Consider the following 23,862-nt stretch of genomic DNA (forward strand, 5'->3'; position numbering starts at 1 on the left):
AATGAGGATTGACACATTGTTGGATGAACCATTCGCAGAAGTGTACCCGTGGAGGCCAATCAGCTGCTGATAGTGCCTGCACACGCTGTACATGGTACGGAAACAACTGGTTCTCCCATAGCACTATCCATACAGTGACGTGGTCAACGTTACCTTGCACAGCAGCAACTTCTCTGACGCTGACATTAGGGTTATTGTCAACTGTACGAAGAATTGCCTAGTCCATTGCAGGTGTCCTCGTCGTTCTAGGTCTTCCCCCGTCGCGAGTCATAGGCTGGAATGTTCCGTGCTCCCTAAGACGCCGATCAATTGCTTCGAACGTCTTCCTGTCGGGACACCTTTGTTCTGGAAATCTGTCTCAATACAAACATACCGCGCCACGGCTATTGCCCCGTGCTAATCCATACATCAAATGGGCATCTGCCAATTCTGCATTTGTAAACATTGCACTGACTGCAAAACCACGTTCGTGATGAACACGAACCTGTTGATGCTACGTACTGATGTGCTTGATGCTAGTAATGTAGAGCAATGAGTCGCACGTCAACACAAGCACCGAAGTAAACATTACCTTCCTTCAATTGGGCCAACTGGCGGTGAAATTAAGCGTTTCCGCACACATGTCCAGATAACATCTTTTCTTTATTTGTGTGTGAGGGATGTTTCCTGAAAGTTTGGCCGTACCTTTTTGTAACACCCTGTATATGGTTTCATGTCACAGTTCAGGTTAACTAGACTGGTCATGCAGTGAGATCACAAGGAGACAGATTCATCGATACTATGGTAGAAGAATCCCTGGGAAGAAGACCTCCAGAATCAGCAAGAATGAGATTATATGGAAAATTATCTAATTTGTTTGAAAATTGTTACTAAAGGGAGAGAACATTTTGAAAGGAGATGAGTTTGGCAAAAGATAGCTAAAATAACAACAAAGACATTACATAACTTTTTACTAGCAATAATATATCACAGTTCAAAGAGCTCATAAGTGTTTTGCACAACTTGTCTGACAAACTAACATCAGCTCATAATTAATAAAAGATTTCATAAATATTGGAAAAATCTTAGTACTAAATACAAAACAATTCTTAACAGATAAAAAAAGTTTTAATCCTTGTTCATGAGCAATGTAGTAACAATGCACAGACAGACCACATTAAAAAAACTTCTCTCTATAAATATTTTGGTAATGAACGGTGTAAGGAGGTAGCCAAAGCTGAATTCATTAGTTTCAATTCATGCTTCGTCATCATCATCATCACCATCATCCTCATCGTCATTGTCATCAACGTCATCCTCCTCATCAACATCGTCCTCATCATCATCTAGTTCTTCAGATTCATCATTTGATGTTCCAGAATTATTATCCATCAGCTTGACACTATCCGCTACAAAACAAAAAAATGTATTTCATCATTAAAACGACTCAACAAGAAAAGAAAGAATAAAAACAAGACAATAGTTTCACTTACGCAAAACTTCGTTTCTTAGGACCTGAGTCACAAGATTATTAATGATTTCACGACACTGGGCATCAATTCCTTTCGGCATCCAACCCGTTCTCTCATGACATTTGGCATCAGCTGGTGGCTCAGGCAACTTTTCAAGCATTGCCTGAATTTGTGGTACATGGAGATCACAGAACTAAAAGAAAAAGAATTCTATAAAAGCTAAGGAATAATCTGCCAGGCACTTGAATGTGATTCGCAGAGTATCCATGTAGATGTAAAAAAAAGCAAAATGCCATTAGAGGGTACAGTACCTGATAGAACATTTGTCGTGATGGAGGAAGCATACCAGGTCTGAAAATATAGACGTTTTCATTTGATGCCGCGAAGTTAGATCTACTAGTGGTTTCTCTGGAAGGACCAGCGTCTTTTGTAATTGTTGCTACTCTTGGTCGACTAGCAGGAGTGGACTTGTATGGCAACAGGTAGTTGCAATAACTTCTTTTTGCCTTCACTTTGGTTTTTAGCCCACCTAAATAAAATAAAAAGTGAATGTAGGAAAGCAAATAAATAAGATTTCATTATATAAAAACTGTGCAGATTTTATTTTTACCAAAGGCTCTCAATCTATAGTCCAGTGTCTGGTATTTGCGAGATCCTGGGTCCTGTCTTGGATCATATCCAAATCTAACCCACATTACTCTCCATGGACCCGTAACAACATAGTATGCAACAGCTGGTAGTAAGTACTTCATCTGATCAACTGTGAACTTTGTGATGTATATAAGAGCATTTTTTGACCACACTGGTCGCTCGTTGAATAACTGAAAGTCAGAAATACATAATGATTTTCACAGCAAAGCATCAGATTCTCAGTGAAGCTCAAGAGCAGCAACGACAGTGTTCATGCTAAATACTGGTAGTCGTCAATGTTACAGTCACATGAGGAATTGTTGCAGACTGGGCAGCTTTTGCAGTTACAATGGATATGCAATGAACACGAAATTTTGTGCTCTTGAACTTTAATGGTCTATTCAAAAGCGACAGCAGTTATTTCCATTCAGATACATTCATTGGCAACAAAGCATAAATTAAATATCTGGGTACGCCACTTACATAACATAATGAAGACAAAAGTTGTAGATTTTGCAATAAGAAGCTACAAAATGTGAAAAACCATTGCCTCTTAAAGGTTGCTTGTTGTATTGGTTAATGAAACACTGAAATGCATAAATAAAGATGTACTGTTGTCAAGTGAAGATCTCACATAAAGCATAACACAGCATTTGAAAATTTACAAGCCACAAATGTGAATAATTCATAATAGATACATATTTCTCAGCAACGGAGATCTAAAAAATAAAAATGCAAAAAAAATTGTCGAAGTACAATTTGTCATTCAGTAAGATTCTTCATCATGTAGTTGTTTCACACTTATAATCAGAGACAGCAGCACCGTCGAGATTTTCTCAAGCAGTCTCAGCCAAGAATAGACACATGCACATGCACAAGTACATAAGCACATGCACATGTACATGTGCGCACAAACACACACTTCTAATGCATTTACACTTTAGAGTTACCTGTTATAGAGGAAACGTGTTTCAAAAACATTTCTCTTATTGAAAGATTACCCTTCTATTGCTCAACTATCTTTGCTTTGCTTCCTCATGTCACCTTCCTTGCTTGTTGCATTAACATTTAGGATGAAACAACAACTAAAGATAGCCCAAACAACTGTTAATCCAATTTCGCGCACTGATGGTGGAAAGCAACTTGGCAGAGCGCATACATTTGTATCCATTCTACACAATACAATTTTGATGTGGTTTGATATCAAAAGGACATCACTATGGAGACACTCTTATTCTTCCTTATTAGAGAACTTGGTATGAGAACGAACTCAGGAATATTCAGCACATTTTCACAGAAACAGAGAAATGCCTCTATAACTTTCAACGACAGCTTTTTATTTTCCTTTCTCAGAACAAGAACAAGCAGTTCAACACATCTTTACATTAAAAATCAGAATGCTCACAAAAAGCATCAAGACGTCTCCTAACTCACAATGGTGTAGGCTTAGTGAGACAGTAATTTAAAACATTGGGAAATGTGCTAATCACTGAAAGACTGAGATAATCCTTTACAATAAATCACAGAAGTCCTCTTCTCCCGCATTCGTTTAATATACACATGGAATGCCCCTGCATGGTGTACTATTATTTACTGTTCTCTATGGTAATAAAATGGTGACAGAATGGGGAAAGGGCACTCCCTAGGAGGCAAAACTGGATTCCACGAAACTCTTAAAAATTCTGAAAGTTGCTGTTAATACAAGGTTCACTCCAAAAGAAATGCACACTATTTTTTTTTTAATACATCTTTTATTCTACACGTTTGAAAGTTTTACAGTGTGTATATACATCCTTTAGGAACAATATTTTCATTTCTCCACATAATTTCCATCCCTCTCAACTGCCTTACGCCATCTTGGAACCAGCACCTGTATACCCGCATGGTAAAATTCTGGACCAACCTGTTGGAGCCACTGTTTGGCAGCGTGCACAAGGGAGTCATCATCTTCAAATCTTGTTCCACGAAGAGAGTATTTCAGTTTCCCACAGAAATGATAGTCACATGGAGCCAGGTCAGGACTGTAAAGCAGGTGTTTCAGTGTTGTCCACCCGAGTTTTGCGATCGTTTCCATGGTTTTTTGACTGACATGTGGCTGTGCATTGTCGTGCAACAGCAAAACATCCTGCTTTTGCCGATGTGGTCGAACACGACTCAGTCGAGCTTGAAGTTTCTTCAGTGTCATCACATATGCATTAGAATTTATGGTGGTTCCACTTGGCATGATGTCCACAAGCAAGAGTCCTTCAGAATCGAAAAACACCATAGCCATAACTTTTCCAGCAGAAGGTGTGGTTTTGAATTTTTTTTTCTTGGGTGAATTTGCATGATGCCACTCCACTGATTGCCTCTTCATCTCTGGTGAAAAATGATGGATCCATGTTTCATCACCTGCCACAATTCTACCAAGAAATTCATCTCCACCATTCTCGTACTGTTCCAAAAGTTCGCTGCATACCGTTTTTCTAGTTTCTTTGTGAGCCACTGTCAACATCCTGGGAACCCAGCTGGCACAAACTATTTTTAATGCCGACACTTTCAGTATTCTGCAAATGCTTCCTTCCCCTATCCCAATGTAGCGTGACAATTCGTTCACTGTGATGCGTCTATCAGCAGTCACCAATTCGTTAACTCTCTGTGCAGTGTCTGGAGTGTGTGCAGTACGAGGCCCGCCGCTGCAAGGACAATCCTCAATATTGCCGTGCCCGCTTTCATCATGTAACCTGCTTGCCCACCGACTAACTGTAATGCAATTGACTGCAGCATCTCCATACACCTTTTTCAACCTCTTGTGGATGTTTTCCACTGTCTCGTTTTCACAGCACAGGAATTTTATGACAGCACGTTGCTTCTGACAAACGTCAAGTGTAGCAGCCACCTTGAAGAAATGCTGTGACGGGGTCACTCACGGGAACAGGTTGAACTAAGTTTGAAAACAAGCTAGAAGGATCTATCTACACACTGTAAAACTTTCACACATGCAGAATGAAAACTGTATTTTTACAAAAATAGGTTGCATTTCTTTTGGAGTAAGCCTCGTACCAAAATACTCCCACCATATAGGTACTCATTCTGTTTGACATTCTGAGATCCTTGCACCATATCATGATGATAATCTAGTAGCATAAGAATTACTAAAAGACAGCAGTTACTGATGCCAACAAACGAACTCATTACATGAACAACAGAAAACCCACCAAAAGGAAACCAGCCTATGCCTTTTTGCAAGCAAGAGTGGTAATTTGAATTGTAGTTGCGATGAGGGATCTTAGACAATTATCAACTGCAAGAAAGTTACCCGCTTATAACTAACTATAAAAGTTCACCTCACTACATCATCTAAGCACGCCAAAATACCATCAAAAACAGAGTAAATAATACCGAGCACTTCCCTAGCATAATTAGACAAAAGTAAAATGAACTGAAAACAACATATCACAAAATCAATGCATTCTGATACCTTCCTCCCAAGACCAGACAGAACTGCTCAAAAAAACATGCCTGCCCACTTACTGACCCAGCTAAGAAGTGTCTAAAGCACCCCTGCTAGTGAAATGGCTACCATCTTTGTCAGGGCTTGTCCCTTCTCATGTCATGTCTAAAACAACACGAACTGGAGAAATGTCCTCTCCCAGTTAAAAAAGCAGTGGGAGAGATTTGTTGAGTTTAAAATGCCCAACCACGTCTCTTGCCCTTGCCTAGCTCCTCTGTGCTGGTTAGGGCCCATTTCCTTCTCTATCTCCCACATTTTCTTTTTCAAATACCCACACCATCATCCAACAGCAATCACTCACTGACTACAGGATAAGGGGAAAATAGCCACTGGAGAAAGTAAAATAAAACAAACAGCTTGGTCCATCATTTTTCCAGCAGTTTAACATTCTTGCTATGATGTCAACTAGCATGGCAGGCTCAAAGGCACAACAAACATGACACAAAGTGACAAAAATAAATCAAGTTACATGAAATGAACCTATAGATTCATTTCATTATGTTTTATTTTGAAATGTTCTTGGGTTTCCAGCTGGGTGGTGTCATTCAAACGGTGCGGTACTTCAGCAAATCGATTTGCTGCCATCTTTAGGTGGAGGTGGTCCAAATAACCGATTGTCTTCCACTGGGTGTTGTATTATGTAGCCCCCCCCCCCTCCCCCCCTCCCCCCCCCCCCATTTCTCCTGGTGTAGATCATGGACATGCCAGTGCCCAGTTGCAACTCTGGTGACGAAGTGGAGGGTTAATTGCACTGGTAGGACCTGAGCCATGGTCCTCAGTCTGTGCACTGTCGCTGCCAAATTCATGTCACTACTGGAGTGAAGGTGTTTCCAGCTGGTGCAGTTCCAGCTCTTTAGTTGGTGTGGCATTAATGGGTCTCCCCACAGACTGCAGTTGTACTTTGAGCACACTCAAGGCAGGATTCCAGGCCTTAATTACTTGGGAACTGCTGTCTTCATTAATTAGTTCCTCAAGTAATCAGATCTCAACAATTTATTAAAACACAGTCCCAGAATCTTCTGGCCTGCTTTAACCACTTGGTCCCACCGCAATTCAGTCATTTGGAGATACAGTGTTCTGTGAAAGCTGATTTTGTCAGTTCTTCTTTATCCATGTGACACAAATACTCTGTGCACCTTTCCTCCACAGTCCAACAGATCCGTCTATGTACCTTTTCCCACATTGGCACAGCATCGGACGTGGTTCATTCCTGGTTTTCAGGGCCATAACTTGTTCTTTACAGGCCTCAAGACAACTTTTGTCTTTGGTGGGGTGAGAAATATACACTATACACATTTCCAGAGTATTCTCCCAGGTTTCGCTGATGTGTTACTGATGTACAGTATAAATGTCATCGGAATAGAGGCTGCTTCAGTTTTATGGCACACTTGATCTGGTGGTGGTTGTAACCATTCTTCCAGAAAATTATCTGTAGGTGCTGCAACTCCACTGCTAAACTACCTTGGTAAAAAATTTCGTAAACTCTGTGCACTGGTGTACTAAGGACCACCTGTAACTTCCCACTGTGAGATATGCCAGTATAAAAATCTGTACTCATTAATTTATGGTAAAAGTTACATCCTAGTGTGCCACCTGGTCTTCACATGTCTAGCAAGTCCAGGAACGGAGTTTGTGCTTTTCTTCTATCTCCATCATAAACCTGATGTTTTTGTGCAGAGAATTCAGATGATAAACATCTTGTAGATGCTATCTTCCACATGGCCAGATAAGAGAGATGCTATCCAAATATCCTAAGCAATACAAAGATCTGCAGACCACAGAGTCAGTAGTCTTTTCTTCAGATGCCTTCATAAACGTATCAGCTACCACTGGTTATAATGGACAACTCATCCCCACTCCGATGATATGTTCGTAGTAATTATCATCAAACAGCAAGTAGTAGATGCTAGAATCAATTCAAAAGAGTTTCCTTAGTGACAACCTACACATCTTCCCTGTAAGGTTCAGAGCATTTCTTAAAAGGTACCTTAGTAAAGAGAGAAATCATGCCAATGTTCACCAAGAGGTTTTCTTGGTTTAATTAGAAGTTCTGAAGCTACTGAATAAATGGGCTGAATGTTTAGCGTGGTGCTCACATTTGCCAATGGAGGGGTTTAGCTTCGCTGATAGGCATTCTGCCTGCTCTTACATTGGTGCAACGATGTTGCTTATGATGGGACAGAGGGGCAGTCCCTCTTTATGGACTTAGGTAATCCATAAATTCTAGAAGTGCAGCAGTTATCTGGATAAGTCTGGTGATCTTTCTCTTCTCACAGCTGGTTGCATCATCATCTAATATCCTCCTGGCATCATCCTATTGTAGGTTGCACATCATCTACTTATACACTTCAAGCAGGAGGAGGACTATCTACTGGAAGGATGACTGTCTCAGCAACTTCTTGAAGACATATAAGCACTTTCCTCTCCTTCTGCAGAGGTTTTTCTATGGTGAAATGGCCCTCATATTTGTAACGCATGCTCCACGACATATTCGCTCTGCTGCATCCCACTGAATAAAAGACCAACTTGTTCCACAGTATTGATAAAATTGGCTACTGGTGGTGTCGTCAGCATTAGCACAAAATTTAGTCCTGTCCCAGGTCATGATCAAGTTGCATCGTCAACTGTTCTCTCTGTACAATTCACGACCCAGGATCCCAAAACACTAGGAGTCTACTGCATCCTCCATTGTACCAATGTGGAAAAATGCACATCTACATCTACATCTACATTTATACTCCGCAAGCCACCCAACGGTGTGTGGCGGAGGGCACTTTACGTGCCACTGTCATTACCTCCCTTTCCTGTTCCAGTCGCGTATGGTTCGCGGGAAGAACGACTGTCTGAAAGCCTCCGCGCGCGCTCTAATCTCTCTAATTTTACATTCGTGATCTCCTCGGGAGGTATAAGTAGGGGGAAGCAATATATTCGATACCTCATCCAGAAACGCACCCTCTCGAAACCTGGCGAGCAAGCTACACCGCGATGCAGAGCGCCTCTCTTGCAGAGTCTGCCACTTGAGTTTATTAAACATCTCCGTAACGCTATCACGGTTACCAAATAACCCTGTGACGAAACGCGCCGCTCTTCTTTGGATCTTCTCTATCTCCTCCGTCAAACCGATCTGGTACGGATCCCACACTGATGAGCAATACTCAAGTATAGGTCGAACGAGTGTTTTGTAAGCCACCTCCTTTGTTGATGGACTACATTTTCTAAGCACTCTCCCAATGAATCTCAACCTGGTACCCGCCTTACCAACAATTAATTTTATATGAACATTCCACTTCAAATCGTTCCGCACGTATACTCCCAGATATTTTACAGAAGTAACTGCTACCAGTGTTTGTTCCGCTATCATATAATCATACAATAAAGGATCCTTCTTTCTATGTATTCGCAATACATTACATTTGTCTATGTTAAGGGTCAGTTGCCACTCCCTGCACCAAGTGCCTATCCGCTGCAGATCTTCCTGCATTTCGCTACAATTTTCTAATGCTGCAACTTCTCTGTATACTACAGCATCATCCGCGAAAAGCCGCATGAAACTTCCGACACTATCTACTAGGTCATTTATATATATTGTGAAAAGCAATGGTCCCATAACACTCCCCTGTGGCACGCCAGAGGTTACTTTAACGTCTGTAGACGTCTCTCCATTGATAACAACATGCTGTGTTCTGTTTGCTAAAAACTCTTCAATCCAGCCACACAGCTGGTCTGATATTCCGTAGGCTCTTACTTTGTTTATCAGGCGACAGTGCGGAACTGTATCGAACGCCTTCCGGAAGTCAAGAAAAATAGCATCTACCTGGGAGCCTGTATCTAATATTTTCTGGGTCTCATGAACAAATAAAGCGAGTTGGATTTCACACGATCGCTGTTTCCGGAATCCATGTTGATTCCTACATAGTAGATTCTGGGTTTCCAAAAACGACATGATACTCGAGCAAAATACATGTTCTAAAAGTCTACAACAGATCGACGTCAGAGATATAGGTCTATAGTTTTGCGCATCTGCTCGACGACCCTTCTTGAAGACTGGGACTATCTGTGCTCTTTTCCAATCATTTGGAACCGTCAGTTCCTCTAGAGACTTGCGGTACACGGCTGTTAGAAGGGGGGCAAGTTCTTTCGCGTACTCTGTGTAGAATCGAATTGGTATCCCGTCAGGTCCAGTGGACTTTCCTCTATTGAGTGATTCCAGTTGCTTTTCTATTCCTTGGACACTTATTTCGATGTCAGCCATTTTTTCGTCTGTGCGAGGATTTAGAGAAGGAACTGCAGTGCGGTCTTCCTCTGTGAAACAGCTTTGGAAAAAGGTGTTTAGTATTTCAGCTTTACGCGTGTCATCCTCTGTTTCAATGCCATCATCATCCCGTAGTGTCTGGATATGCTGTTTCGAGCCACTTACTGATTTAACGTAAGACCAGAACTTTCTAAGATTTTTCTGTCAAGTCGGTACATAGAATTTTACTTTCAAATTCACTGAACGCTTCACGCATAGCCCTCCTTACGCTAACTTTGACATCGTTTAGCTTCTGTTTGTCTGAGAGGTTTTGGCTGCGTTTAAACTTGGTGTGGAGCTCTCTTTGCTTTCGCAGTAGTTTCCTAACTTTGTTGTTGTACCACGGTGGGTTTTTCCCGTCCCTCACAGTTTTACTCGGCACGTACCTGTCTAAAACGCATTTTACGATAGCCTTGAACTTTTTCCATAAACACTCAACATTGTCAGTGTCGGAACAGAAATTTTCGTTTTGATCTGTTAGGTAGTCTGAAATCTGCCTTCTATTACTCTTGCTAAACAGATAAACCTTCCTCCCTTTTTTTTATATTCCTATTAACTTCCATATTCAGGGATGCTGCAACGGCCTTATGATCACTGATTCCCTGTTCTGTACATACAGAGTCGAAAAGTTTGGGTCTGTTTGTTATCAGTAGGTCCAAGATGTTATCTCCACGAGTCGGTTCTCTGTTTAATTGCTCGAGGTAATTTTCGGATAGTGCACTCAGTATAATGTCACTCGATGCTCTGTCCCTACCACCCGTCCTAAACATCTGAGTGTCCCAGTCTATATCTGGTAAATTGAAATCTCCACCTAAGACTATAACATGCTGAGAAAATTTATGTGAAATGTATTCCAAATTTTCTCTCAGTTGTACATAAGCCAAATGAGCCAAACCACGGAGGGAAGATGCATCGAGCACTGACATCACACAGATAAAGAACAACCAACAAAGACAGATGTCACAAAGACCATCTTCCGAGCTTCGTGGTACCAATTTGTTAAAACACGACAACCGATTCTGAGACTCCATTTTAAAAGAATCTGTAGAGATTTAATTACATGATGAATTAATAAATAAAGACAACAGTTTCCAACCCAGGCTCGAGTGTGCTCAAGGCACAACAGCACTCTGTGGGAAGAATGTCCTGCCCTATAACGTTCAGCATGGGAAATAGTTGTATCATGCAGGCTGAAAAGGCAATTATCTTAAATTATGCACAGTATGTATTGCCATCTTAAATAAGACTGATCCTCAATTATTCAAAATTTGCTGAGAAAGTCACAGCTGATTGCTATAAAGAAAGAAAGCTTCTACTATTCTGTACAGAGCACTAGAAAAAAAGTTTATCATCATCATCATCATCATTTAAGACTGATTATGCCTTTCAGCGATCAGTCTGGAGTCCCCCCTATGAAATTCCTCCATGATCCTCTATTCAGTGCTAACATTGGTGCCTCTTCTGATGTTAAGCCAATTACTTCAAAATCATTCTTAACCGAATCCAGGTATCTTCTCCTTGGTCTACCCCGACTCCTCCTACCCTCTACTGCTGAACCCATGAGTCTCTTGGGTAACCTTGCTTCTCCCATGCATGTAACATGACCCCACCATCTAAGCCCGTTCGCCCTGACTGCTACATCTATAGAATTCATTCCCAGTTTTTCTTTGATTTCCTCATTGTGGACACCCTCCTGCCATTGTTCCCATCTACTAGTACCTGCAATCATCCTAGCTACTTTCATATCCGTAACCTCAACCTTATTGATAAGGTAACCTGAATCCACCCAGCTTTCGCTCCCATACAACAAAATTGGTCGAACGATTGAACGGTGCACAGATAACTTAGTCTTGGTACTGACTTCCTTCTTGCAGAAGAGAGTAGATCATAGCTGAGCGCTCACTGCATTTAGCTTTGCTACTCCTCGCTTCCAGTTCTTTCACTATGTTGCCATCCTGTGAGAATATGCCTCCTAAGTACTTGAAGCCGTCCACCTGTTCTAACTTTGTTCCTCCTATTTGGCACTCAATCCGTTTTATCTCTTTCCCACTGACATTACTTTTGTTTCGGAGACGATAATCTTCATACCATAGTCCTTACATTTCTGATCTAGCTCTGAAATATTACTTTGCAAACTTTCAATCGAATCTGCCATCACAACTACCGTATTTACTCGAATCTAAGCCACACTTTTTTTCCGGTTTTGTAATCCAAAAAACCACCTCCGACTTAGAATCGAGTGCAAAGTAAGAGGAAGTTCTGAAAAATTCTAGCGTCAAATATATGTAGCGCAACCCAGACATGCTTTGCAGGTACAATGATAAATACTGGTGCCAAAACTTCTGCTTCAGTAAATAAATTTAAAAAAAAAATAGGTGGAAGACGAGCTTTTTTCTCCGCCCCGAATTTCGACCACTGGATTTTCATACATTATCCAACGAAGTAAATACAAATTCCATATTGTTCATCTTTGAATGTAGCAGCATTTCAATGTACTACAAAAATCCAACTGGCAAGACTGTTTGGGATTTTTGTCAATACGGCCAACTCTACATTCTGAATTTTTTCCTACCTGTGAGAAGAGATGATTGCTAATAGGAACTTTTATGAATTGTGAATCACATGCAGTATTCTGTTCACCATAAGAATAATAGGAATATAAATATTTTGCCATGTATTCTTTCGTGTTTGGTGCTATCTCATTTAAATCCTGTCTGCCTAATAAACTACGAAACTAGAGTGAGATAACAGCAAACGCAGAAGAATATACGTATCATGGGATGTTTATATTCGTGTTATTCTTATGCCTAATAGTGATACAGTCAGAAATGAAGCACGGCAATTGACTAGATTTTTAAATCTAAGATGACTCTAATTTCTGCGCAGAATGCAATGTACTAAAGAGGCGTCTGCAAAGATTTTCAAACGGAGAAAAATTTTCGCTAAACTCTCGTTCAGAACATCATCTATCATACGCAGTCTATTATTTGGTTCTTGTTGATCATTATCAAAGAAAGCAGCAGTATAAGTAACAACAAATAAAAATTTGTAAGCGGCGGTAGCACGCTCAAAAGCAATCCATCCTGCAAGCGGCGACAGGCCGTAAACACTCATTATCAGAATGCGACAAACAATGCAGGACACAGTACAATAAAGTATTTTCAGCTTAGAGTGACGTAAACATCTATAACAAAGAGAACGGCACTTAACAGATCAAAGAAAAATAAGCAATCAATTCAAACCAGACGAAGCACGTGAAAACGAAAGGGTACCCGTATAAATACGGATGGAGCGCCTGAGGCCTGGTAAGCTTAGCTGCTAAGCTTAGGACTCGAACCAAACTACTGTAGCTGTATCGTCATTCATTCGACCCAAATTGTGTGTCATATTACAATGGACCAACTTTGTTTCGATTTGGAGATGCAGCCTAAAACTTTTCTCTCTCTTTGAATTTCGAGTCTCAAATTTCAGGTGCGGCTTAGATTCAGGAAATTTTTTTTTCCTTGATTTCGAGTCTCATTTATCAGGTGCGGCTTAGATTCGAGTGCGGCTTAGATTCAAGTAAATATGGTAAGTCATCCGCATATGCGAGACTGCTTATTTTGTGTTCACATATCTTAATCTCACCCAGCCAGTCTATTGATTTCAACATATGATCCATAAACAATATGAACAACAGTGGAGACAGGTTGCAGCTTTGTCTTACCCCTGAAACTACTCTGAACCATGAACTCAATTTACCATCAACTCCATAATCTCGTAGAACAGACAGTAACTTCCTCCTAGGAACCTGGTCATATGCCTTTTCTAGATTTATAAAGCATAGATACAATTCCCTGTTCCACTCGTAACACTTCTCCATTATTTGCCATAAGTTTAACTTCCAATAAAAATAAAGCCTGGAATTCAACAGTGAACTGATATGGAAGATAAGATGATAAACACAAAAAACTGTAATTGAGCAGACACAAAATAGATAACATGGTAAAGGAGTTCATCGTTAACCTCAGCCTCTGCATACTCCTGTTAATATAAGTAGGCTACCTTTCTTATCAATCTCTGCAACCCTGTCTCTTCAGTTTCTCAACTCTTGCTTCTTAAGCAAATTTATTAACTTATTTTACTGTAATCAAATAGTAATATAAATATTTACTAAAATTACTGCGATCTTTACATCTCCTTGGTCACCGAAACTCAAGTTCCTGTATACTATTAATACGACTACAGCATTATTTGACACCAGTTGAGAAATAAAGGTTTTTTTTAAGGCAGCAAAATCAAGAATGAAAAGCAACTACCAGAACTAGTGATGTATGGGAAAGGAATACGACAGTAGAAGACATCAGCAGAATTGAGTTATTGTAGCACATATGAAGGAGGACAGTGAGCACAAAACTCTAGCACTTATGGCTTAAGTTATAACAGCAACACACTGGTTTGGAAAGTTAGAGATTACAGAAGATGAAATGCTTCACCACATAATTTTCAACTCCCACTTTACATAATTTTCAGCTCTCCTGTGGTTCTACTTTGTGTGCTTGTGAAATAAACACACTTCGGTTAGCTGTACACAGTAATTAAATGTTAATGTAAATATTTACTAAAATTACTGTAATTTTTACATTTCCTTGATCAGACAAACTCAAGTCCCTGTATACTACTACAGCATTATTTGACACCAGTTCAGAAAAAAAGGTTGTTTTCAAGGCAGCAAAATAAAACATTAAAAGCATCTATTAGAACTACTGACTTACGGGAAAGGATTTTGTTGAGCAGAAAATCAGATTGTGCTATCAGTTAATGCAATATAAAAACTCTGTTGAAATATGCCTGGCGAGATTAAATAAAATAGAGCAGACACACATTTTTGTCAGTAAAGATGTCATGGCCATGAGTTTCTTCATCCAGTAACCTGGGTGTGGTTGTATACAAGCTTCTTTAAGTTTCTTGGTACAATAGGTAACACTGGGGTATATATAGTGACATTTTTTCTGCCAAATAACACTCATTGGTTTGCCAAACAATAAGAAGTCAAACAAACAATTAAAATCAATCAATAAAAAACCAGTCAAAACCCCTTTGTGAGAGAAGCAATCGTTTTGTCAATTCCACTGACTTCAGTGACCCTCTCAGCCAGTATCCCATGACTTTATGGCATTCTATTCATTAAGTTTGTGGACAATGGACCTCATCCACCTGACTGTCTTGTTTTCTTCACATTCCTTCTGCTTTAAGACCTCAACATACTGATCTCCAACATTGCAATAGTCCACAATCAATCCCTTGTTAACGTCAATGTTGAAGACACCACCAGCTATTTCAGCCAACATATACTTGACATATGACTACCAGTTTCTTGGGTGACTACCATACACTCTTCATTAATGGAAAAATCTTGCTCTAGGGAGGCCTGATCAAGGTTTAGAATGAGAACCTTTTGAAGGAAGCTATACAAGTGCTGACAGACAGTATCACCATCCAATAAGTCTCTCCAAAAGTGATCGATTCTCGTCTTTGAGGCAGATAAAACAGGGTGTACATAAAGTACGGGAACACTTTCAATTATTTATTACACAAGAACTAAACGTTGTACAAGTGTCATACGTATTGAATTTTCTGAAAGTATTTTTTTTTTTTTTTTAATACAAAAATTCGATATGCGAACCATGAGTGACCCGGTGGACGTCAATATGCTAATCGAATTCTTGCCATACCCGTCCCAGCATGGCATCATCGACTGTAGCAGTCGCCTCCTGTATTCTCTCCTGGAGCTCTACTACATCATGTGGTAGATCTTTAATGTGTCCCCACAGAAAAAAGTCACACAGAGTGAGATCTGGTGATCGAGGAGGCCATTTCATGAAACAGCTGTACCCTTCTGTAGCACGGACGATCCATCGATGTGGCAGCTCCGTCTTCAGGTACCCCTTAACTTCAAGATGAAAATGGTGTGGAGCCTCCTCCTGCTGAAAGATGAACGGAGAGTCCAATTACATTTGAGGCATCAGCCATTGCTGCAACATGTCCAACGGGATGCACGATGCACCGATTTCTTTGGACTCCTAATGAGTGTCTCTCGTACGCAAACCACATCCACTTCACTCACTCTGAGAGGTCCGCTTCCCTTTGCCGGGCACAAACAACCCATCATAACGAATTTGTTGTGCCAGTGGTAAATGGCCTTCCTTGTTGGTGGCTTCTTACCGTACTTGGTTCTAAACATCCACTGAACAGCTGTAGCACACTTGTTTTTGTCGAATTCCAACACAAAGAAAGCTCATTCCGCACCTGAACTCGCCATGTTTGCGACTAGTGCTGACTATCACCAAATTATCAAACTACGCTGTGGCGGTATACACGGAAAAAAAAAAAACTTTCAGGGTTCCTCTTCAAAATGACATACGTATGATATATGTACAATATTTGGTTCTTGTGCAATAAATAATTGAAAGTGTTCCCAGGCTTTATGTACACCCTGTACATCAAATTTAACTATTATGATTGTTTTATCACTATGGAACAGAAAGCAGCCTCAGCCATTTTCATACTGCGCATTAACAGCGCGACAATCAGAGCACAATGCTGCAGGGGCTGTGACTGTACACGATTTTTGAAATAAAAACTAATAAAAATTACATAACTACAGCATGATTAAGAAAAACATTGATGGCTGTTAATACATTTGAATATCTTGAAGTTTTATTTAACATATCTTAGACATAAGATATCTAATACATAAGTAGAACCTACTTCCAAGAGCGAAACATCAGTGTATGTGTGCTACGGCTTCTGACCAATCATTGTTTTAGTGTTTGTTTACATTAGGTTTATTCTTATGATGAACGGATAATAGCTCCATTATTATTAGGAAACATAACCAGAATCAAATCAATCTACTTGCCTTTAGTAATAAGGAAATATAGTTTTCAAGGGCCCGCACAGTCTATAATATTTCTGCACTTGTAATGTCATAATAGATCAGGTACTTTGAAATATGACTGTTAGCCGACACGGCATTATTGGCAGTGGTGAAGGCAACACTGCTGTTGCTGGATGGATGACAAACCAGCCATCAATTGCAAGATCCACGATTCACTAGTTGCAGCCAGTCCATTGAGAATCAAAGAATCACCTTCATCATGCCCAGTTATCTTGCCGCCCAGTTATCTCGCCAGACAACAGGGAGTGTGACCTGTAAGTACCAATGTTCTGAAGACAATCAAATTATCTAATATGACGATGACATCGCCAATCTGATATTATCAGGAGAGTAACAGTGGACATCAACAGCTGGGTATTTCCAGCTTCAGTACGTGGGCATGATGAAGAAGGGATTAATGAAACCAAATGCCTCGTCTAAAGAGAAAGTAAGAACAACAAAAATGTTGGGGCAGTGGGGTGAACCTTGCTGATCCCTCGTATTCACTGCATAATCAATGGAAAGTTTCCATAATGAACACCAAACCCTGACATTAGAAAAAGAAAGTGTAGGTTACATCGAGCAGCACAAGGCTAGGACAAGAATGCCAAAGTGTAGAGGTCACATTGGAACACCGCCCTCTTGGCAAAGGTTCCCAGCTCATCCGATATTCCTGCTCTACTTACATTTTAACTCATTATTGAAGTACCCTTTTAACAGCCTAATGCATCACCAAAATGGCAGGGTAAAAACAATGTAATCATTGAAAATAAAATCTCATTACGGTTAGTGAGGGTATAGAGAGCACTGAGTAAGTATAAAAGCACACTCTAGAGCTGGTTTAAGAAACTCTGCGATCGTAAGGAGCTATACAAATATAAAACAATGCGAGGTGATAACCTTACTCAAAACATGTTCCCAAATGTCAGTGCTGGAATCAAATACCAGCTCCAGAGTGGAGTTTTTTCTTCCCTTATAATTTTTTCACACTCACTGACCCTAGGTGTCACATTCCATGGGCAGCCTATATGGGTCTACATGTCACTTAACGATGGTGGCACTTCTCTTACCAAAGGCTGATGAAAAAGACAAATGTTCGCTTTCTTCCTGACCAACTAGACTGCTTTGGAGTGTTAAGCTCCTTCCACAAGGATGATGAGGGCCCTCTTTCCCATGTCGTGCAGAGTCAAAGACTTGCTGCATAGAGTGCAACGAGCCTGAAACACTGACATCTTGTGGACCTCGATGCCCTCAAACCTCCAGCCACTCAGCAATGGATTTCACCTTGCCTGGTTCTGATATACAACCTGAAAACTGCCAGGCCTGCCACAGGACTGCGGACAGAAGGTTGTTTGTTGACAATGCTCCTGCAGCAAGCAAACATTAGTGCGCCTTCGAATGTTGTAAGTCAAACTTGAGCTAGTGGACAAATAGTGATCACATTAAAGGGGAATACACCAGAGTTGCAGAAAGCCTTGCAAGGCGCAAGGGCTTTAATTAAATTTACAATCTACCTCCACATTAGCAGCCCACACACGAGTGGATTTTCCTGACGGGCCATGGATATTTCCGGCAGATTCCTGGAAACTTGCACTCCTGATCTGTGCGTTTGTCAATGCCTGACCTTTAAAATGTACCTGCACTTCTCTGCACTGGCAATCTGGCCTGCCAGCCAGTTTCACACACTTGCAGATCTTGTGACAGGCAACACTCAGTCAGGAAGCCAACCACTGCCTGTACACTTGTTTCCATTGCTCTCACAGCATTGCGCCCATGTTGGCTACACTGCAATCCTTCTCACATGATTTTAAGGAAATTATTCGTTAAAAAGTTGGTTATATTAGTTATAGCTTTATATGTCAGTTTCATGATAAAGTGCCAATCATTTCATTAATGGTCATAGTTATTATAATATTTCACACACAGTTAACACAAGGAGTTAAATTCGAATTCGTTGCAATGAAAAATATGGGTCGCTTTGAATTTGCATTTGGCGCAATTGATACCGTATACTGCTGCGTGTGAAATTTAGCTAATACACACATTTCTTCTTTAAACTTGAGAGGACATCAGTATCTAATTCAAATCTCAAGAAAACAGACTGCACATAGTGTGTTCACATACTCTCATATGAGAATGAAATATTCACGAAGACCCTCATGTCTAAAACGGTTCGAGGTATCGAAATGAGGTTGTGGTAAGTGACAGCATGGAAAGAGGAGAGTATTTTGCTAATTATAAACACATGGAACTTCCTTGTCTACCATGATATATGAGTAACTGCAGACATTTGCAATGGAACAACGTAATTTTGTAAGAGTCATCAACAGCTGGTGAAATGAAAATTAATGTGGCTTCGCAACAAGATAAGTGAAGAAAGGACACGTTTATTTTTACATTGAGAATATAATTTTTCATACGCCCATTAACCTGAATTGTCCTCAGTTCCTCATTTAATAAACCACTGTTTCAGGACTCTGTCGTAACTGCAACTGCTTTAGGGTATTTAGCAAGGTGACATTGTGCAAAGTCTGCTTTGTTTTGGCAAAAGAAGCAAATTTTAACATGCCAACAAGAGAAATGTCGGTGTTACTCAAAATTTACCACTGATAAATCAGTGTTTTTCAGGTGACAAATGTAATGAAGAGGCTACACCAATGACCACATCAAAAAATTTATAGATTTGCCCGTGAAATATTTCATTTGTGAAAATTGACAAATGAACATTACACAAACAAGAACGTAAAAAATAGGGCATACAAAGAGATGGATGAGACATTTCTAGACGGTATTCCAACTGTGAACCCCAATACTATAAAAACTAAGCTATAAAATTTGAAATGAAGTTTCAGAAAAAATTCTTTGTTTGCATGACCTTATTGCCTATATCTGTGAATCTAATAAGTTGTTAATCTTATTTTGATAGTTGGCAACATTCAAAACAACCGTCACATTTCTGTAGTTAGTGTGGACAATTTTAAGACTATCATCCTTATTCAGGCATTTTATGGTGTTCCTCGCACCCACAGTGAAATTACTTTTTTGATGCTTTGCATGAGCCAGTACTCTTACAGCTTCTATATGGATTTCCACAGGAAATGCCTAAAAAAAAAATCTGAATGCAGTCCTCATGTAAGTGAAAATCGGACATAACATATCATAAGTAACATCAACATCTTTTGTAACATTTTTGTAAAGAACTGCTTTTATACATAGAAAGCAAGCCAGAGTGTAAATATGTTTCATTACACACCACCGATGATACTTTATTTCAATAAAATGAAATGCATTTGATGACAAAAGTATGTACTTTCTTTTAGTTGCAAAGATGGATTTAAAAGACCTTCAATAATTTCAGAAATAAGCTCAGAAAGATGTAGGTCTTTCAAAAGAAGGGTAAAAGAGTGAATGAGTTGCAGAAACTAACACTATAGTGGATGCCAACAAAATGTTGCTTGTACTTAGTTCATTATTGTACACTGTTACCCACTGTGTTATGTCCATTATTTTACAGGTATTGTGCAATTTTTTTCTTCAAGACATATATGAGTACACAGAGTCAAACAGGCAGTAACTGCCACAAGTTTCTTCCCAGCACTGTCCATACTTTTCCTCGAATATATAAACTTGTTTCAAAGTGTGAAAATTCTCTACAATCAATAAAATGCCTATAAAACACTGCACTGTACAATGTACTTGCAGTGAGACACAGTCACAACTCCTGAAATCTGTTGCCCTGGGAGCATACACCACAGTCCTGGGTCAGCGGTCAAATCATAAAAATCTGCCAATTTACACCACACATGAATGGACCTGGCCCGCAGGCAGAGCATAGAGACTAGATCTGATGGGTAGGGTCTGCAAGTTAGTGGGAAATAATGGAGCTCAGACTGATGGCCTTGATCTGTCAGAGATACCTGCAATACTGGTGAGTGGTTCTGGCGCATTGCAGAAATCTGCTCGCGTGTGGCCAACTATTCATGCCCCTTGTCATGAGCCACTGACAGCGTGTCAATGAACTGAGACTGTGGTGATTAGTACATGCCTCTCTTAACTCGTGAGAATACTATGAAATTTGAACGAACTACTCCTCAATGTTTCCCTGCTGCTCTCGTCAACAGGTGCTCAGCTAGCTCTGAGCAGTAAGCAGCAATGGCAGCATTGACTGCAAACTGAGGGTAGCAGTGGGGAGGGGAGAAGCAATACAAAGGAAGGTGTAGGGAGAGGGCGCATGACACATAGCAGCTGAGCCCAATCAGTGAAACACTTGGTGTCTCCATAAACAAATCATTTCGTATGTTGAGCCAAAAACGAGATTTTCCAGTTTTAATTTCCATGACACATTTGAAAGTCCCCGATTTCTAGAACTTGTGGCAACCCTGGTGAGGAAACAATATATTGTTCAAGGCAGGCGAAGAGAAACTGAAATAAACATGAAACTAACGTCCTCTCCATTGTAATCTCATCAATGTTTGAAACTGATTGATAATTTACCACATGCAAAACTGAAATGCAGAAAATAATTACTTAAATAAAAATGATTTTTTAATATTTTTCAAATTCTGAAGGTGGCAGAGGTAAAATAAAGGGAACGAAAGGCTATTTACAATTTGTACAGAAACCAGATGACAGTTATAAGAGTCGAGGGACATGAAAGGGAAGCAGTGGTTGGGAAGGGAGTGAGACAGGGTTGTAGCCTCTCCCCGATGTTATTCAATCTGTATATTGAGCAAGCAGTAAAGGAAACAAAAGAAAAATTTGGAGTAAGTATTAAAATCCATGGAGAAGAAATAAAAACTTTGAGGTTCGCCGATGACATTGTAATTCTGTCAGAGACAGCAAAAGACTTGGAACAGCATTTGAACGGAATGGACAGCGTCTTGAAAGGAGGATATAAGATGAACAGCAGCAAAAGCAAAACGAGGATAATGCAATGTAGTCGAATTAAGTATGGTGATGGTGAGGGAATTAGATTAAGAAATGAGACACTTAAAGTAATAAAGCAGTTTTGCTGCTTGGGGAGCAAAATAACTGATGATGGTCAAAGTAGAGAGGATATAAAATGTAGACTGGCAATGGCAAGGAAGGCATTTCTGAAGAAGAGAAATTTGTTAACATCGAGTATAGATTTAAATGTCAGGGAGTCGTTTCTGAAAGTATTTGAATGGATGTAGCCATGTATGGAAGTGAAACGTGGACGATAAATAGTTTGGACAAGAAGAGAATAGAAGCTTTCGAAATGTGGTGCTACAGAAGAATACTGAAGATTGGATGGGTAGATCACTTAACTAATGAGGAGGTATTGAACAGAATTGGGGAGAAGAGGAGTCTGTGGCACAACTTGACTAGAAGAAGGGATCGGTTGGTAGGACATGTTCTGAGGCATCAAGGGATCACCCATTTAGTATTGGAGGGCAGAATGGAGGGTAAAAATCGTAGAGGGAGACCAAGAGATGAATACACTAAGCAGATTCAGAAGGATGTAGGTTGCAGTAGGTACTGGGAGATGAAGAAGCTTGCACAGGGTAGAGTAGCATGGAGAGCTGCATCAAACCAGTCTCAGGACTAAAGAACACAACAACAACAACATATAGCATGTTTTGAAACTGGACTAGAAAGTAGTATAAAATAACTTCTCTTAATCCCATAAAGATTACTAATCGCATGCCGATTCCTAATCGCATACGGACAGTACTGAAAACTCGAGATTGTGAATTTTTTATCGCTATGAAAATACTTACAAGGTTTAAAATGAGACACATGGGATATGTTATGTTGATAATTTTTACTTTTGGATCATCTACTTACAACTGAATGAAATGCAGTTTTTGTGTCATATGCGTTTCGCATCAAAACAACATAACATAATATCAAAACAAGTGTTTAGTTTTAATGCTGTGAAGTCTGAAAAACAAAATTTCATTCAGTTGTAATTAGACGGTCCAAAATTAAAAATTATCAACATATCGTAACATTACACACGACTAAGAATGACAGAACTATAAAAGTTGAAGGTGAGAAAAATATAGGATGCTGCAATACGTAATTGATGCACGAATGGTTCACTTTCTTACTATTATCTATCACGTGTGCCCCACATTTTCCTTTTAAATCTTACAAGTATTCTAATTATTTTATAATTTTTAGTCCAATTTAACTACATGGTATAGTAAAAATTCATTTTTATTTAAAAATTATTTTTGTTTGTATTCATTCTGTTTGTTAGCTGTTAACTATGCTCTCATTCTGCAATTGAAACTGTTCCTTTGCTTATCATCTTTCTACTCTCACTTGTCAATCTTCTCGTCTACTTTACTGCATGTATTTTTGTTTGATATGGAGCTCTTCTTGCCAGGTTAAGATTTAGAATAAAATCTCTCCACTGGGTTCTTTTTTTGTTTTCATATTTGATTCTGCCTCCTAACAAATTCCTCACTATTACCACTACTGCTTCTTTTAGTACATCCCATTACTCACTTATATACCTCAGTTTTTCTCTTGGCTAAATCCCATGAATGTGAACAATATTAGAAAAAGGACAAATTGCTACTCAATGTAAAGATGAGCCACTGAGTTGCAGACAGGCACAATGACTGTTACACATTATAGCTTTTTGCCAAAGCTTTCTCTAGCAAACACACACACACACACACACACACACACACACACACACACACGCACACACACAAAAGCAAGCAAGCAAGCACACCTCATGCACATATGACCGAGAGTTCTGGCCGAAATGTGACTGACATGTGAATAACAATCTGGAGTGGGCTGGACAAGGGGGAGGGATAGCGGGGTATGAGTGGGGAGACAGAAGAGTGCTGTCTGGCAGGGCATGCAGGGACTAAATGGTGGCCTAATGAGACTGGAGGTGCAGTCTCAGGAGGAGGGGTGTGTATGTGGGGGGTGGGCTGGGGGTATAGGGAGCAGAAGAGGACAGGAGTGGAGAAGGGAAAAGGTTGGGCAGGTTCATTGGCAGAGGGTGGCACACAGTGATGATGGTGGTACATGAAAAGGGAGGAGGTGATAGGACAGTGGAAGCAGAAAAAGTTGGGTGGAGGGAGTGGTGAGA

General features: G+C 40.0%; 1 protein-coding gene across 2 annotated transcripts in view; it reads right to left on the reverse strand.

Moving 5' to 3' along the window:
• Positions 1-991: 991 nt before the first annotated feature.
• Positions 992-23,862, reverse strand: part of LOC124615827 (general transcription factor 3C polypeptide 5) — a 71,571-nt gene continuing 48,700 nt past the window's right edge. The window contains exons 5-8 of one of the 2 annotated variants that reach the window (XM_047143972.1): positions 2,062-2,272; positions 1,763-1,980; positions 1,473-1,644; positions 992-1,388 (exon numbers count right to left, since the gene is read on the reverse strand). In XM_047143972.1, coding sequence (XP_046999928.1) covers positions 1,237-1,388; positions 1,473-1,644; positions 1,763-1,980; positions 2,062-2,272 — 753 coding nt within the window. In that variant the 3' untranslated portion in view covers positions 992-1,236. Of the gene's footprint in view, positions 1,389-1,472; positions 1,662-1,762; positions 1,981-2,061; positions 2,273-23,862 lie in introns of both variants that reach the window. The other variant, XM_047143973.1, reaches the window with a different exon arrangement.

Source organism: Schistocerca americana, chromosome 5, assembly GCF_021461395.2.
Source record: "Schistocerca americana isolate TAMUIC-IGC-003095 chromosome 5, iqSchAmer2.1, whole genome shotgun sequence".
Lineage (NCBI taxonomy): Eukaryota > Metazoa > Arthropoda > Insecta > Orthoptera > Acrididae > Schistocerca > Schistocerca americana.